Source organism: Canis lupus, chromosome 28 (genome assembly GCF_011100685.1).
Source record: "Canis lupus familiaris isolate Mischka breed German Shepherd chromosome 28, alternate assembly UU_Cfam_GSD_1.0, whole genome shotgun sequence".
NCBI classification, from domain to species: domain Eukaryota; kingdom Metazoa; phylum Chordata; class Mammalia; order Carnivora; family Canidae; genus Canis; species Canis lupus.
Window position 1 is genome coordinate 21730483 of NC_049249.1, and position 16133 is coordinate 21746615.

A 16133-nucleotide genomic window follows, 5' to 3' on the forward strand; every position below is an offset into this window, starting at 1 on the left:
GAGGTGGGTTTTGTATTTACTAATTTTCAAAGTCCTATTGGTTGGTAGCATTTTGTTTTGTTAAGCTTTTAATAGAAGTTCTGCTTTACTTGGATAAAAGGGGGGTCAGCTCAGTTATCTCTTGAATTGAAAATAGGAGGAAAAAATATTTCACATATAGATGCACACACTCAAATCTGAGTGCCTCATAAACATCATTTCCCCTATAATCCTACTTTTAAGATAGTATAATTCTACATGTCTCTGTTTTTACCTTGTGGTGGTGTGGTACTAATTGAGAAACAAAGGCCACTGTCAGTCATCAAAGATCAAATGTATTGTAACTACTTTCATAAAAAGTGTAAGAGTAAGGCCAGAAGTTTTATGAACTCATGCAGTTTACAACAATTGCACAGCCTCAGCCTTATTATAATAGGTTGGATAGTTATTAACCACTTTTTTCCTCAGAGAAGCTGAATGTATTTTTAACAGACCTAATTTCTATCTTCAAGAAGGTTCTTTTGAAGCAAATAGTAATAATTTTAATATATTGGAAAGGCCACAAGAAAGGGGAAAAAACTCTTCTGTCAATTTTAATGTCTTAAGAACCAACATTTTTTTTTTTTTTGCTTCAGCAGTACTTCCTCCTCTTCTTAAATGAAGCTATGAAAACCTTGATTAAGATAACGAGCTGACTTCCTCTGCCTAAATATCGTTAAATTCACAGTATAGTATTTATATTCCTTTAAAATTATAACTTCCAGAAAAAAAAAAAAAGGATAACCATGGGAAAACTGCAAGATAACTTTAAAATTTGGCAAGAGAATTCAGTTTCTTGAAATATGCTAAAAGGAATGGCTCTAAATGTGTTTTCCATCAGGGAGGATCAGAATTCTGGAAGGTATCTTTTTCAGATAGATGGAAAAGATACTTCAGCTGCCTATTTTCACAAGTATATTGCCTTATTTTTGTTGTTAGTAGCCTGAACAGGTATTATAGGTATTTGCTGAATTAAAATTATGCCTTTTTAAAGGTGTAAAATACTGTAATCCTTACAGTCTTGTACATCTCTATTTTGCCATTGATTACAGGTTCGGGCATTAGCAGGGGCAGGTGGAGTAGACAATCTGCTTGTGCTGGATCCTCAAAAATATAAAGCTTTCACTTACACTGTAGCAGCATCTGGAGGAGGAGGAGTGAATATAGGTTCCCATCAAAAGTGGAAGGTTGGCGAGATTGAATTTGAAGGGCTGATGAGGACTCTGGATAATTTGGTAGGTGAAAAACTGAACGTAAACTTGGATTTCATGTCTTCAGATTCAAAAGCGAATGCCTCCATCTCCCTTTGGACTCTCTGGGAACATCCTCTTTATGCCTCTGGGAGCTGAGTTTGACCCTAGGGAGGCATTCCAGTGTAATTTTACCACATTTTTAAGAACCATACGGTGAAACATGCAAATGTCATCTTACTTTAGATTTTATCCTCTTCCACTAAGGTCAGAAGATAGATTGCCTTCAGACCCAGGAACAAAGACTTAAATGAGCACTGAGATTTGGCTTCCAGAAAACTGGAAAATAGCTAGGAAAATGTTTCTGGTCAGCAGTTTTGAAATTACCTTTGTCAGGAACAGTTGTGTGAGTGGAAATCACATTGTCAGCTGGAATCCGTTTTAACCAGATCTTGAAATTTGCTTAATTTCAACTGTAGTGTTATGTGGAGGATATCTGGGGTTTGAAAGGTATTTTCCCCTTTGTTTTTCAACAAATGAGTCTTTTTCATCATTCATATAAAGAATTAAGAGTCCAAATTCTGTGTTTGGTACATTTTTGATTGTTTCAAATGTGGGTTTTTTTGCTCTCGTAGGGATATAGAACTGGCTATGCTTATAGGCATCCTCTCATTCGAGAGAAGCCCAGGCACAAGAGTGATGTGGAAATCCCAGCAACTGTGACTGCCTTTTCCTTTGAGGATGACACAGTGCCACTCTCTCCTCTCAAGTACATGGCACAGAGACAGCAGCGTGAGAAAACAAGATGGCTGAACTCTCCAAATACTTACATGAAAGTGAATGTGCCTGAAGAGTCTCGGAACGGTGAAACCAGTCCCAGGACCAAAATCACAGTATGTCACTATTTTATGTGGTTTGCCTTTACTAAATATTTTGCCTGCTTACTCATTAATTGAATATTCTGCATTAAAAAATTGGAAAAGCAGAATAAAATAATAATAACCTGCCATTTATCAGATATAAACTTTGTACAGAATACTTTGTTTTATGAGCCATAAATGAATTCTCATTTAATTCTCTTGAGGATTTTTCTTTCCCATTTTATAGATGCAAAAACTGAGGCACAGAGAGATTAATCATTTGTAAATAGTAAAGTCAGGATTTGAATGCATACAGTGACTCTGGAGCCCTGTTCTTACTCCATTACTTGATACTGTTTTGCAGTTTGTACTATCCCAGTGAAATCAGAGCTATAAAAGTTACCGACAAGTTATAGTGCCAAAGCTTCATGAATGACTGCACATAGTTATCCTTAGGCAGGATCTTGTAGAGAGAGGAAATCGGTTGTCTTATCTTTTTCAACATTTTGCTTCAGATTTGCTTTAAGTTTAGTGTTTATTGCCAAATATCCTCTAAATACTCAAAATTAGTTCATCCTGTCATATAAATTAGTAACATTCGATATGGAAGTGCCTACACTTGAAAGCGTTTTTCCTTAGTCTATAAGATTTCTTATCTCCTAGTAATTAAACTCCTAAGTTTCCCAGAATTAATTTTATTGACAAGACTGATAGCCAGCCATTATTAATCTTGATATATATTAGCCTTCTTTTAGTGATATAATAAGGGGTGAAGAAGAATTCTATAAGACTTCCATCCCTATCGTTCTATTATATTAGGAGTTACTACCAAATTACCCTCTTTGTAAAATGCTAGTCAGAGGGTTGGCCTTTTCTAGCATCCAAAAATAAAAAATGAAGTCTCAAAAACAATCTCGTAAGGGATTCCTCAAGTCCTTTTTGTGACTTAGCCATCAGTTGAAGAAACTTCAATGCAGGCACCATCTCTCAGTGTGAATTAATACAAGATCAAGCTCTGTATCTGTTCTTGGAACATTTGAGCATCGTATTTGAAAATGCCAAAAGGATAAAAAAAATTTTTTTGAAGATTTTATTTATTCATGAGAAAGAGAGAGAGGCAGAGACACAGGCAGAGGGAGAAGCAGGCTTCTGCAGGGAGCCTGACATGGGACTTGATCCTGGGACTCCAGGATCATGCCCTGGGCCAAAGGCAGGTGCTAAACTGCTGAGCCACCCAGGGATCCCCAAAAGGAGAAAATTTAAGTAGCCATATAAGTGAGTAGTCATGTGAATAGTAATCACATTTTTTTAAGTGAGTGCTGATGGTGAGCGTTTTTCTAAGTAGTATGAGATAGACAGTGATTGACTACTAAATACTGCTTAGTGAAATTCTTTGAAATATTGGCAGCGTATGCTCCCTCTTCTTGAGTCAATTAATAGTTACCAAGAACCTTCTATGTTTCCTTAACACAAAGCTTCATTTATATATTTTTTTTATTTTTTAGTGGATGAGAGCAGAGGACTCTTCTAAAGTTAGTAGTGGAACACCTATCAAAATTGAAGATCCAAATCAGTTTGTTCCTTTAAACACAAACCCAAATGAGGTACTAGAAAAGAGAAATAAGGTAAGATGTGGTCTTCTGTGGCCAGGGGAGGCATTTTTATACCATTTTATGTTCAAATCACTAGTGAGATTAAATCTAATTAATACCGTACTTGGGGGGTTGAATAAAGAAGAATTTGAAACTCAGTATAATTTTAGCTTGTATTGAATACCTCCAGCTCTGTGCTAGTCACTGGTGAGTGGGCTCACACAGAGAAGTAGTATTAAACATATTGTTGCTGTATTAGTGAAAGTGAACCCTGGCATTTGTGGAAAATGTAATTCTTGAACCACGTAAGACAATAGGAAATCACCCATTAAGAAGAGTGGAAGAGATGAATGTGAGTTGTTGGGATGGTCAGAGAGGATTTTGTGGAGGCAGGAACGAAAGAGGCTCTGGGTGGTCAAATAGCAAGCCTCTGGGAAAAGAGAGAGTAAAGGTCATCTGCATAGTTGCCCCTAAGAACCTTATATTGTATTTCAATTCAGATTCGAGAACAAAACCGATATGACTTGAAAACAGCAGGACCCCAATCTCAATTGCTTGCTGGAATTGTTGTGGATAAACCTCCTTCTGTAAGTCCGTGAAGCAGTATGATCTTTGGTTTTCATCTGCCACATTAATTTCTTTGTATTTTACATATGAACACTTATTAATATAAGCACAAGTTAAAAAGTCAAATAATTGCAAGACTTAAAATGTCACTTTGAACTCCCAATTTCCAAGGGCAAGGACTTTCTTCTAGCATTCATGTTTCTTTCTTTAAAGAAAAAAAAAAAAAAAAAGATTTCATTTATTTATTTGAGAGAGAGCCAGAGAACACAAGCAGGGGAAACAGTCCTGGGATGCTGGGCTCCATCCCAGGACCTTGGGATCATGACCTGAGCCAAAGACAGATGCTTAACTGACTGAGCCACCCAGGCATCGCTACCTCCACATTTCTAAAGAGCTTCTTTGTTCTGCTTTTTCTTAGTCTATTAATTTTAGTCCTCGATTGATTTCCTTGAATCAGTGTCATTGACTGTAAGAAGTACCATTATTTTGTATATCACTAAAAGAGAGAAAACCCCTGACAATCATAACTGTAGGATGCCATCAATCATGAGATGAGGGGAATCCCTGGGTGGCTCAGCGGGTTGGCGCCTGCCTTTGGCCCAGGGCGCGGTCCTGGAGTCCTGGGATCGAGTCCCACGTCGGGCTCCTGGCATGGAGCCTGCTTCTCCCTCTGCCTGTGTCTCTGCCTCTCTCTCTCTCTCTATCGTGAATAAATAAATAAAATCTTAAAAAAAAAAAAATCATGAGATGAATCCCAATTTCAGAGATGAGAAAATGTGGGGGAAAGATTATATTACAGTTTCTTTGTTAAATCAGCTTTCAGTGTTTATATTATTAAATGTTTACTGCTGAGCCAGGTAGTATCCCATGATTACATTTCCTTTCTTCTATATACTTTGACTCCTGGGGTTAATAAGTGCCTCTGTTTTTCATATGCTTAGTATTTTGGGTACATTGGTTTAGTTCTTCCCAAACTTTTCAGAGACATTATAAAGCCCTTCTTAATATTATTTTCCAGAGGGTCAAAGGTAACAGGTAATCTCTCATTCCTCTGCCATTGCAGTCCAGATGTGGACTGATTGCTCTTCAGGCCAGCTGCAGAGGCTGACCCAAGGATTCCTCTGCTTCTTGCCTGTGTGGTATCCCTGTTTCCTGCATTGTGTCTTCCAGTTTTTTCACTTATTCCTTTATCATTGAGTACATCTTCTTACTAGCTTTCTGAGAAAGGATACCTAGGAGGTAACAGCCTCAAATCCTGTGTCTTACCCTCAGATATTAATATTCATATTCATATTCATATATTCATATAATAGATCTAGAATTCTAGTTTAAAATAATTTACTTCAAAACTATGGAAAGCATCACTCTGTTGTCCGTAACTCCATGTTACTGTTGAGAAGTAGGAGAAGAGCACTGTGATTCATGTGACTTTGTATAGGGCCCTTTTTTATTCTTTTAGACCTTTTCTGCATCCCTGCCATTCTGAAATTTTATGATGTGCTCTGTAGTAGATTTCTTTTAGTCTTTGTTCTTAGCATTCAGTAACCCTTTTTTTTTTTTTTTTTTTTTTTAAGATTTTACTTATTTATTCATGAGAGACACACAGAGAGGCAGAGACACAGGCAGAGGGAGAAGCTGGCTCCATGCAGGGAGCCCAACATGGGACTCGATCCCAGGTCTCCAGGATCATGCCCTGGGCCAAAGGCAGGCGCTAAACCTCTGAGCCACCTAGGGATCCCCCAGTAACCGTTTTCAATCTGTAAAGTCCTATCCTTCAGTTCTGGGAATTTTAAAAATTTATTTCTTCAGTAGTTTTTTTCCTTCTAGTCTCTTCTGTTAAGATTTGCCGTTAGTTGGGCCTCTTTGAGCCTCTGATTTTTCTCTTTCCCCACTTTCCATCTCTTTGTTTTTTTATCCTACTTTCTGAGAGATTTGATTGACTTTATTTTCTTATTCTTCTATTTAATTTTGTTTTGATATATTTTAACAAATTTTTTAAGACTTCTTATTCCCAGAATGTGTCTTTTTTTTTTTTTAAGATCTTTTATTTATTCATTGAGAGAGAGAGAGCACAATCAGGGGGAGAGGGGCTAAGGGAGAGGGGGAAGCAAACTCCCCACTGAGCATGGATCTGGAAGTGGAGCTCCATATCAGGACCCTGGAGATCATATTCTGAGCCAAAGGCAGATGTTTAACCATCTAAGCCACCCAGGTGCCCCATGAATGTTTCTTTTTTAATAACATCCTAATTTTTCATGGATACATTTTCTCTTACTGCTCTAAGGGAATCACTTTTAAATTTCAGCGATTTTTATTGTCCTTGTTTCTTCTGAGTTCCCTTTTTCTTGTCCTGGTTTCTCCCTTCCATGTTGTAAGCTTTCCTCAGGTGTCTGGTAATGCATGGTAGTCTGTGTATATTTAAGAATGGGTCACTGAAAACCAGTCAAATGCTCTGGGTATGTGCAGAGCTTGGGAACTGGTGAGCTTTGCTATAGGGTCATTGGTTATTTCTCTGGGGAATCCCCAAATGTTAATATCTGTACTACTTTTATCTGAGGCCATTTAATTTATCTGGAGAATTTTCAGTCTCCTCCCAGTCTCCCACCATCATTCTGGGAGCCCTCAGCTATGTTTGTGCCCCTCTAACCCAGTTCTGAAGAATAAGCCTCTGATCTGTCAATGTTTTTCTCTGCAAGACCATGCAATTTGAAGATGATGATCAGGCCCCACCAGCTCCTCCCAACCCCTTCAGTCATCTCACAGAAGGAGAGCTTGAAGAGTATAAGAAGACAATCGAACGTAAACAGCAAGGCCTGGAAGGTTAGTTCATTTTCAGATTAAGCCTGTTAACCATACTACTAACAATAGAGCACCTTGAGTTGGATGATAGAAGACAGTCAGTGTTTTTGTTTTTAAATATTCTTTCTGCAATCGATTGTTCTATATCATCTCTCCCAGACCTTACTGAGTATGGGTAGAGCTAAAATACAAAGAGCCACCACAGTCCATGTATGTTAACATGTAGAGGAAACAGTTTTCTTCAGAAAGCGATTGGATGGCTACCAAAAATCTCCCATAGTAAAGTGAAATCCACAGATAAGTAAAGAATTATCAGCTAAAATAAATACAGATATAGTAATAGATTTAAACATTACAGCGTCTTTTAAGTGTCTTTAATACTTTGTAAAATCTCTGTTGTTTTTGGGTATCACAAGGTGCTAGTATTATAGTCTCAAAAGCAAACTGACAAAATTTTGATGTGACTTTTTTTAAGCATATGGACACTGTCATGAGGTTGAGTTTTTCTGACTTCAGAACCCTAAGTAAGAATTATATTTAAAAGTTGTTAATGAAACCCCAGTTAATTAAATACTAGCTCCCTTTTTTTCCCCTCAAAAATAAGAAATTCTTTATAGCAGGGGCTCTCAATCTTGGGTCTTTGTATAAGCTCCAGACAGCCCATAAGCCATCTAAAAAATATATTCTTAATTTTGTATGATACACATTTGGGGAAAGGGGGCATTCAAGGGAAGGGACAAGAAGTCTGTAGCCCCAAAAGAGGGTAAGAGCCTCTGCTTTAAAAGACCATCTACAACATACAATTGAAATTTTTACCCAAAGCAGAACAGAATGAATAAAAACTTTGTGTCCATGTTAGATATCGTGTAGAAGAAATTAACATCTGGGATCATCCAGGGGACAGTTTTTATCGGTATGTTAGTGCCTTTGTCACAAAAGGGAGTCATCCTGACTCATTAATGTGATTATACTAAATAAGTGGTATTATTGAATTTGTTTATTCTAACCTAAGGTTGGAAACTGTCGTTTTTTTTTTTTTTTTCTATTTTGTTAAGTGTCCCTTTTTAATCTCTCATTTTTTGAAAGCCTAAAGATGCCAGGTAATAAATACTATATATACTCTAGAACCGTCACCTTTTATATATATATATTTTTTATAAATAGTTTCTTCCACGTTCGTTATGGCCTTCTGAATTAGCTCACTAATATTGCTCTGACAGGAATCACTAATTGGATATTGTTCAAAAATTCAGTGAGGCACTCTGCCTCATGAATGTAGCATCATTGGTGAGACTTCATCATTCTTTTCACCTGGCTGCTCAATATATTTTGGTTTTCTTTTTATTTTTTATTTTTTATTTTTTTTATTTTGGTTTTCTAACACCCTAGCAAAAGCTAAATGCATACATATTATTTGCCTGGGCTGTCAGTAGCCATGCTTCCTTACTAAAGCATGTATGTAAACTTGCTATTAGCAGCCAGAAGTGTTAACATATTAACCTCCTCTTAATGCATAGTTCTTGATATATGGGAAAGCTGTTAGCATGCTCAGCTCATTGCAGAAGAGTTTATCACATGTCTGCAGGTGTTTGATATATGCACTGACCTCCCTGAGATCTTACGCTTCTTTGTTTTGCATGGCTTTTAACTAAACTCTCATCCAACAGATGCTGAGCAGGAATTACTCTCAGATGACGCTTCATCTGTTTCACAAATTCAGTCTCAAACCCAGTCACCGCAAAATATCCCTGAAAAATTAGAAGGTATTCACTGTAACCTCCCATAGCATTCACCGAGTTAGTCTTAAGAGTTCGTCTTCTGTCATTTGTTTTTATGTAAAGAAATTGAATGCCTGATTGCAATAAGTTTGCCATGGATTTTACTTAAAGCTCCCAATAATTTTATATTTTTTTATTAAATGGTGTGCTACTTCTGCGTTTATACTGATTTGCCTTAATCTGGATTTTGGCAACTGGTAGTTCTTAAGAATTTGTGAAATTAAAAGTGATTGGTCCTACATCTTCCAATCAGAAGCATGAAATCTTTTTTCAGTTTGATTGCCAAATGACCAAAATTGAAGAAAAATACATGTTGTCTTCCTCATTTATCCTGACTTGATTTATAGTGAAAGTGTCAAATCATCAAACCAGCCTTACGCAGCTTTCATCCTTTGGTCTAATAACTTTGTCCCTTTCCCCTTTATACCTTGTAAGAAAATTAGCTTCATGCTAATAGATCCAAAGATAATAATTTATCTTTACTGAAGTTAAAGTAATGTCTTAGTACATTGCTAAAACATTTCAGTTTTGTAAAATAAAGATGTTAACTATAATAAAATAACCAAAAAACTCTACCCTCCCCTTTTGTAGAAAACCATGAGTTATTTTCCAAGAGCTTCATCTCCATGGAAGTGCCTGTCACGGTAGTGAATGGCAAGGATGATATGCTTGATGTTGAAGATGAGCTCGCTAAGCGAGTGAGTAGGTTAACTACAAGCACGACCATAGAGAACATCGAGATTACCATTAAGTCTCCAGAAAAAATTGAAGAAGTTCTGTCACCTGAAGGCTCACCTTCAAAATCACCATCCAAGAAAAAGAAGAAATTCCGTACTCCTTCCTTTCTGAAAAAGAACAAAAAAAAGGAGAAAGTTGAAGCCTAACTAAAGTCGTTTTATAATTATTATTATTACAATGTGACATTGCACATCTAAATACCACATTTAAGTTGATTATTAATAAGCAGTGGTAGATAAGATTGGGGGTATGTAGCAAACTGGACTTTAAGAACTGGAAAGAGATTTTCTAAAAGAAAAACCTATTATGAAAAAGTTTCAAATTCATCTCTCATTTTATATCTCCGAAAAAGATTCTGGATTTTTAAAACACTTGTTAGTTTTAGTTAGCTCTGCCCTCATGAAGTATTACTATAATTCACCACAAACAGATACCTGTCTGAATTACTTCAGGCCTTCTGCATAATATCTGTTGGAAATAAATTACCAGTGAACAAGTGAGAGAATTTTTATTTCTCAGCAGCTGCTTCACTGGGTAATCAGATTATAATTTTTTACCACCATTATTGACTGTACCTTTGGTTTCCCATTGTTTCAGTGGGCATTAACAGAATGCTTTAAAAGCTTCTAAGAATCTATAGCATTAGTATACACTGGCACATAATTTTTTTAAAAAGTTTAAGAAAAGATTCATTTGGAATTTTATTCATAGTATAAAATTTCCTCACCTGAAGTAACTTTCTTTGCCAAAACAAAAATCATTTTAGTAAACTATAATTTTTGAAAACTTCCTTTTTTATTAGTTTAGAAAGCCCCTTATTTTTCAACAAAGGGGATTTTGTACACATAACATGGGTTATTTAGTTTAACTCTGGCAAAAACAATTTTTGTATGTTGAGATGTTTGTATACCATTCATTATAAAAGCATCATAAGCATATTAGCCAATCATATAACAGTAGAGCATATTTAAGGCTGCTTGGTACTAAGTATACTTAAATATAATTCAAGAATCCAGGGACTTGGTATCAAAAGGGGACTAGAACATTTCAAGGTATAACTAGATCCATATTTGAACCTTATCATGTATTTTTTTTCTTAGTATTGCTAACAAATGAAGAAGCTCTCATATGGTAACCAAATGAAAAGGAAGAGAGAAAGTGAAAAATGAAGGGAACAAAAGTGGTGTCATACAAAGAATTCTAGTTTGATAGTCTTGATAGGATTTGAGGCATAGCTTATTTGAAACATGTCCCAAATTTCTGAAATTCTACTCTGCCAAAATCATTGTATTTCTTGGTTGATATTTGAGTTTTAAAAAGGTCAATTCCTTTTAGCTTCTGAATCTTTAGAAGGCAGCACTAGAAGAAATCAGTGGGTCTAATCCCCCCGTGAGAAAACCTACCACTTCGTAATTTTTACAAAGTTTTCTTATCTTGTTTCGTTTAACTTTCTTTCTAATGTAAATACAAATTTAAACCTAGACTTAATATAGTTTTTTCTCCCCTTCACCCAAGTGATGTCACAAATCAATGTAAAATCAATGATCCGAAATGGTCAGTGGGTAAAAATAATCCAAAGTGTTTCTGGAGGGTGAGTTGGCATGTAAAAAATCACATTGATTACAGTGTGTTCTAGGTCTGGTTCTGTTTGTATGTGTATGATGATGCAAAGTTGAAACAGAGCCTGGAAATTTCATTCTAGATCTCACTAACTACTGGAATCAGTGTTTTAATCTCTTAGTGGAAACTTTCAGTTGCTTAATTCTGTATTTGAGGATTTTTTTATGTTCTACATCATTTATGTTGTATTACAATGTATGTAGAAACAGTAACCTGTGAACTATGCTTTCCCATAACTTTTTAAATATATATATATATCTTAAATGAATGCAATGTGCATAAATATTTTTTAAACGCAACAGTGAACTATTTGCACCTTTTGCTAATGCCTCTATTTACTTGCTTTGGCATAAAGAATGAGCCAATGAACCTCTGTGTCCTGTGGAAAATGTATAAATGTTATCTGATATTGCTCTTAGATGTAATGCTAATTAATGTTAAATCACAAATAAACAGTATTTTAAATAGATGCATTTGGTATCATGAGCTTTCAATTCAGGGGTGGTTCCTTAGCCTGTATTACTTTGTGGAATGTTGAAAGAAATTTTTTTTAAACCACAGTGAGATTTTTTTGGGTAGGACTGTTGCTTCTGAATCAGTAATGTCCTGGTAAATTTATTTTCAAATTAATTAAAAATCCACTATGTAAAAATTACCCTTCTTGTTTCAGCTCACATTAAAAGAAATCTTCCCCTAGTGTCCTATTCTTTGTCTTGATAGTGTACGGTGACCACAAATATATCTCTGGGATCTAAAGATCTTTGAAGGACTTAGGACTCCGATTCTCAGTTTTAGATCTGCTGTTATGATCTATGGATGCCGAATAGAAAATGTTGCAGAATATGTGCTGAGTTTATAATACTTACCCTTTTCTTTGACTTTTTATTTAGGTAACAATGTGACAGTAAAAAGAATGGAAAATAGGTTACAGTTCCACCACATTAACATTCAAAATAAATCTATTCCCTTCTAACTCTGGATGATTTATAGATGTATCTCATATATGCTGGTTATCAAGGTGTGAATGTAATTTTATTCTGGGTTTTTTCTCCTTAGCATAATTCATCCTAGAAGATTTTCAAACTCAATCCTTCACATGAATGACTTCTTGTGATTTTTTTTCCCCACTTTGTCCTAAAAATAGAGTGCAAGAAGGGGAAATCATGTTAATTGAGGGTTCTGGTTAATTGAAGTTTTTGCTATAATTACCCATTATAAAAATGAAAGGTTTGGGCAGAGAAGAATAGATTCATAGTCTTGGGCATATTTAATTATTACTTTGGCTTGTAAATAACTCTGTGGTGAAAAATTGCTGCTTTAGAAGAATACTCATTTCAAAACTCCCTTCCATAAAGCAACAAAGACAGTTAACTTTAAGTTATATTTGAGAGTCAATATATAGCATGAAAGGTATGCTGCCTCTACCTTTTCCTCTAGTATTTTCACTCAAGGAGTCGAACTGAATGGATCCAGTTGTGACAGCATTGATTTCTCTTAACATTAGCTTTTTTGTTTTTATAACATAGGCAAAAAACAAAAAACAAAAAACCACCACATAAAGGCAAAGCTGGTTGTTTTTTAAACTTGAGGGTGATACATACACATCAAATTGCAATCTTGACCAAAAATGTGTAAAAGAACAATCTTCTTTTTGGCCACTAGAGGGTGTACTAGACCTAACAATCCACTGTGTGGAGTAAGTCCTTGCTTGTAACTTCACTGTTAGTCGGTAGGCACCATGTTTGTTGTGAAATACCCAGAACTTGGAAGACCTTTCCTTTGTTGCTTATCATTCTCTTCACTAGACTATTCTCAACTTTGTTGTCTCAGCAAGTCCTATTTTACCAATACAAATACCACCAGGAAGGACTCTAATGCCTATGGTGGAGAACGGGTCGAACCAATTTTTTGAAGTGAGGTTTCAGAAAGAAGCTGTACCAAAAAATGACTCCTAGAGCCTGGGAATGGCAATATAATGCCTTCTTCAAAAATTGTCATGTTTTGACTGGGGAGGTAATATTTCTTGTTTTTTAATCCCTTCTGTTATCAAAAATTATGCTAAGTGCTATTCATGTATTGTTTCATTTGTTGTTTCCCAACATCCCAACAAAATAGATAACCCCATTTTGTAGATAATGAGACTAAGGCTTACAAAAAATGAAAAGGAGGTGCTAGCATTCCACCCATAAACATTCTGATTTCTAAAATTACTAGTGACATCTGTGTGCCAGACTCAGTGTGGCTCCAGTTTACATTTTTGTGAGGTCTTTTTTGGGCAGTTTACTTAGTTTGGATTATAAGTCTACTCACAGTGAACTCATGTTTCAATATAAGATGGGATATAGGTTTTTTTTTAAAGATTTTATTTATTCGGAGAGACACAGAGAGAGACCTAGGCAGAAGCAGAAGCAGACTCCCTGTGGGGAACCTGATGTGGGCCTCAATCCCAGGACCCAGGATCACAACCTGAGCCGACGGCAGACGCTCAAACGCTGTGAGCCACCCAGGCGTCCCAGATGGGATATAGATGATTTAGTATGAAACATTAACTTTTGATTCAGACGGCTTTCTTTTTCTCAGCAAGTCACCCCAAGAATAAAGAAATTGATGAATACCTGCAAAGTAGGAGTGGCCTGTGGTGATACTATTCTTTAATATAAGGAGTCTTCACCAGGACACCTGGAAGACAAGATTTCTGAACTTTTGCTTAAGATGCAAAAAAGACTTGGGTAAAAACTCTTTCTCTTTTCCTCTTTTTTCCTTTTCGATTTTCAGTGTTGGAGACAAGGAGAGATAGTCCAAGGAAATTGTTATTTTAAAAACCTGAAAAGACTGTTTAATCTAGTTAGAGAAGTAGTTTTACTTTATTTTTAAACCTTGACATTTTATTCTTTAAGACTTATTTTCTAAGTAAACTCTATGCCAGTGTGGGTTGAACTCCCAACCCTAAGATCAAGAGTCTCCCGCTCTACCCACTGAGCCAGCCAAGGCACCCCTAGTTATACAGATAGTTTTAAAGTTCAGAAGTATACTTTTATTTACTTACAACTTTATTTAAATAAATATTTTGGGGGGGATCCCTGGGTGGCCTAGTGGCCTAGCGGTTTAGCGTCTGCCTTTGGCCCAGGGCACGATCCTGGAGTCCCGGGATCGAGTCCCGCATCGGGCTCCCAGCATGGAGCCTGCTTCTCCTTCTGCCTGTGTCTCTGCCTCTCTCTCTATGTCTATCATAAATAAATACAATCTTTAAAAATAAAAAATAAGTATTTTTGGAGATAATCTTTCTTGGAGTAAAATCTAGCATACATTCTGGAGATCAGAACAAGGATAAGCCTTTGAGGAACTTTTGATAGAAAAAGTAACTTGCAAATTCAGTGGTTTTCAAAGGGATTTCATTTCCAAGAGATGGCCATTAGAGGGCAATCCTCGGTCTAAATTTGGTTTTAATTAATCATGGGGAAATTTCTTCAAAATATCTTTGAGCTTCCATTTAGGACTTTTTTCTGATTATGCATCGCTGGGTGTACTTTAAGGTTGAGGAAAGTTTAAAGATACCAAATCATTTCCTTTATTCCTTCAGCCTTGTTTTCTTGTTCTGACTCATGGAGGATCAGTCCTTGCCTGACATCATGCAGCTCAGAGGCAGCTGAGCCAGGAGTTAAGCAAAGGGCTTCGAGTCTCTTATCTCCTGCTTTGCTACCGTGCCATAGTCTATCTTGGAAGCTCATCAGATCGTAACCTAGGAATAAATACACAGTTTTCTAAAGTTCCCAGCAAATTAATGTTTAACATGTTGTTACAGAAATCATTAAGAGAAATGTGTTGCAGGGCACAGTCTGTATATTATGTAATCCGTAATTGTTTTTCCTAAGGTTTCAGGTCTGCTGAGAGTTTTGCGTATTCTCTCAAATTAAGGAGCTGATTTTATTGCTGCAAGCTGTAAATTTTTTTTAAGCTGTAATATTTTAAATGTCATCTGTATCTTAAACGATAAACTGATACCTTTTGATATTCCTTCCATAGCCAAAAAAAGGTTTATGTTTTATCTAGCAGATAGATGGATATGTATCCAGTCCATAATTATTTTTAAGGCCTTTGTAATCTCTGGTTGGGTAAGTCTCGATACCAGAGCAATGATGAATGTAATTGACTAAGCTACGTTTTGTTTTATTCCTACACAAACCGCATTAGGTTTTGTCATTCTCCAGGGCCAGTTTTGACCTTGCTTACAAAAGTTTAAAAAAAAAAAAAAATCCCACATTTTCAGTCCCAGGTAACTCCCATCATTAGACGAAATATTAGTTCCTTGCTAAATTCCATACCTTAAAATCAATAACATTGAGTTTATTAATCTAATTTGGTAAAAAGCAAATGAAAAACCAGGATAGTGTTACTAATCTAATTTGGATATGCACTGATGAGCATTAGCTTTCTAAGAAATTGTTCCAAAACTTTTTAGCTGTGCTATTAAAATGATAAAATACTCGATAAGTAGGACAAAAATCTTGTCTATAATAATTGTTTGCTTGTAGTAGGGTGCCCCTCAGAAAGCCAGTAGATGTATGAGCCCTATGGCAAGACCGATCTGGAGTATTATTTAATTGGACTTCTTAGACCAAACGGTATGTCCTCTCAGGTTGATATTTAGAGATTTTTCAAGAAAAACTTGGGTTTCCCATAGCAGTAAAATCCTAACAGATGGATTAGAAATGAAGAAAGTGGTATGATTATAAGATGAAGGAGTTAGGAAGTACACAGTTTTGTAGATTTCCCACTGGTACTCCTTTCTGGGTTTAAAAAAAAAAAATGTTGATAGTGACTGTCCCCAGCCCAGACCTAGAGCAGCAGTGCTGCTAGACCCTCTTCAATGATTTGCCAGTCTAGTGTCTGTCCTTAACGTAAGAGCATTTTCTCTCGCAGACAGGATCTAAAGTAATTGGTTTTTCCAAAAGCAATAGCTTCTGAAGATTC

General features: G+C 36.1%; 1 protein-coding gene across 10 annotated transcripts in view; it reads left to right on the top strand.

Annotated features, from left to right (window-relative positions):
• Window positions 1-11631, top strand: part of ADD3 (adducin 3) — a 124913-nt gene extending 113282 nt beyond the window's left edge. For 9 of the 10 annotated variants that reach the window (XM_038578752.1, XM_038578758.1, XM_038578757.1 and 6 more), the window contains 7 exons: window positions 1071-1253; window positions 1844-2101; window positions 3574-3693; window positions 4161-4247; window positions 6924-7047; window positions 8694-8789; window positions 9396-11631. In XM_038578752.1, the coding sequence (XP_038434680.1) occupies window positions 1071-1253; window positions 1844-2101; window positions 3574-3693; window positions 4161-4247; window positions 6924-7047; window positions 8694-8789; window positions 9396-9688 (1161 nt within the window). In that variant the 3' untranslated portion in view covers window positions 9689-11631. The remainder of the gene's footprint in view (window positions 1-1070; window positions 1254-1843; window positions 2102-3573; window positions 3694-4160; window positions 4248-6923; window positions 7048-8693; window positions 8790-9395) is intronic. The other variant, XM_038578760.1, reaches the window with a different exon arrangement.
• The last annotated feature ends 4502 nt before the right edge of the window (window positions 11632-16133 follow it).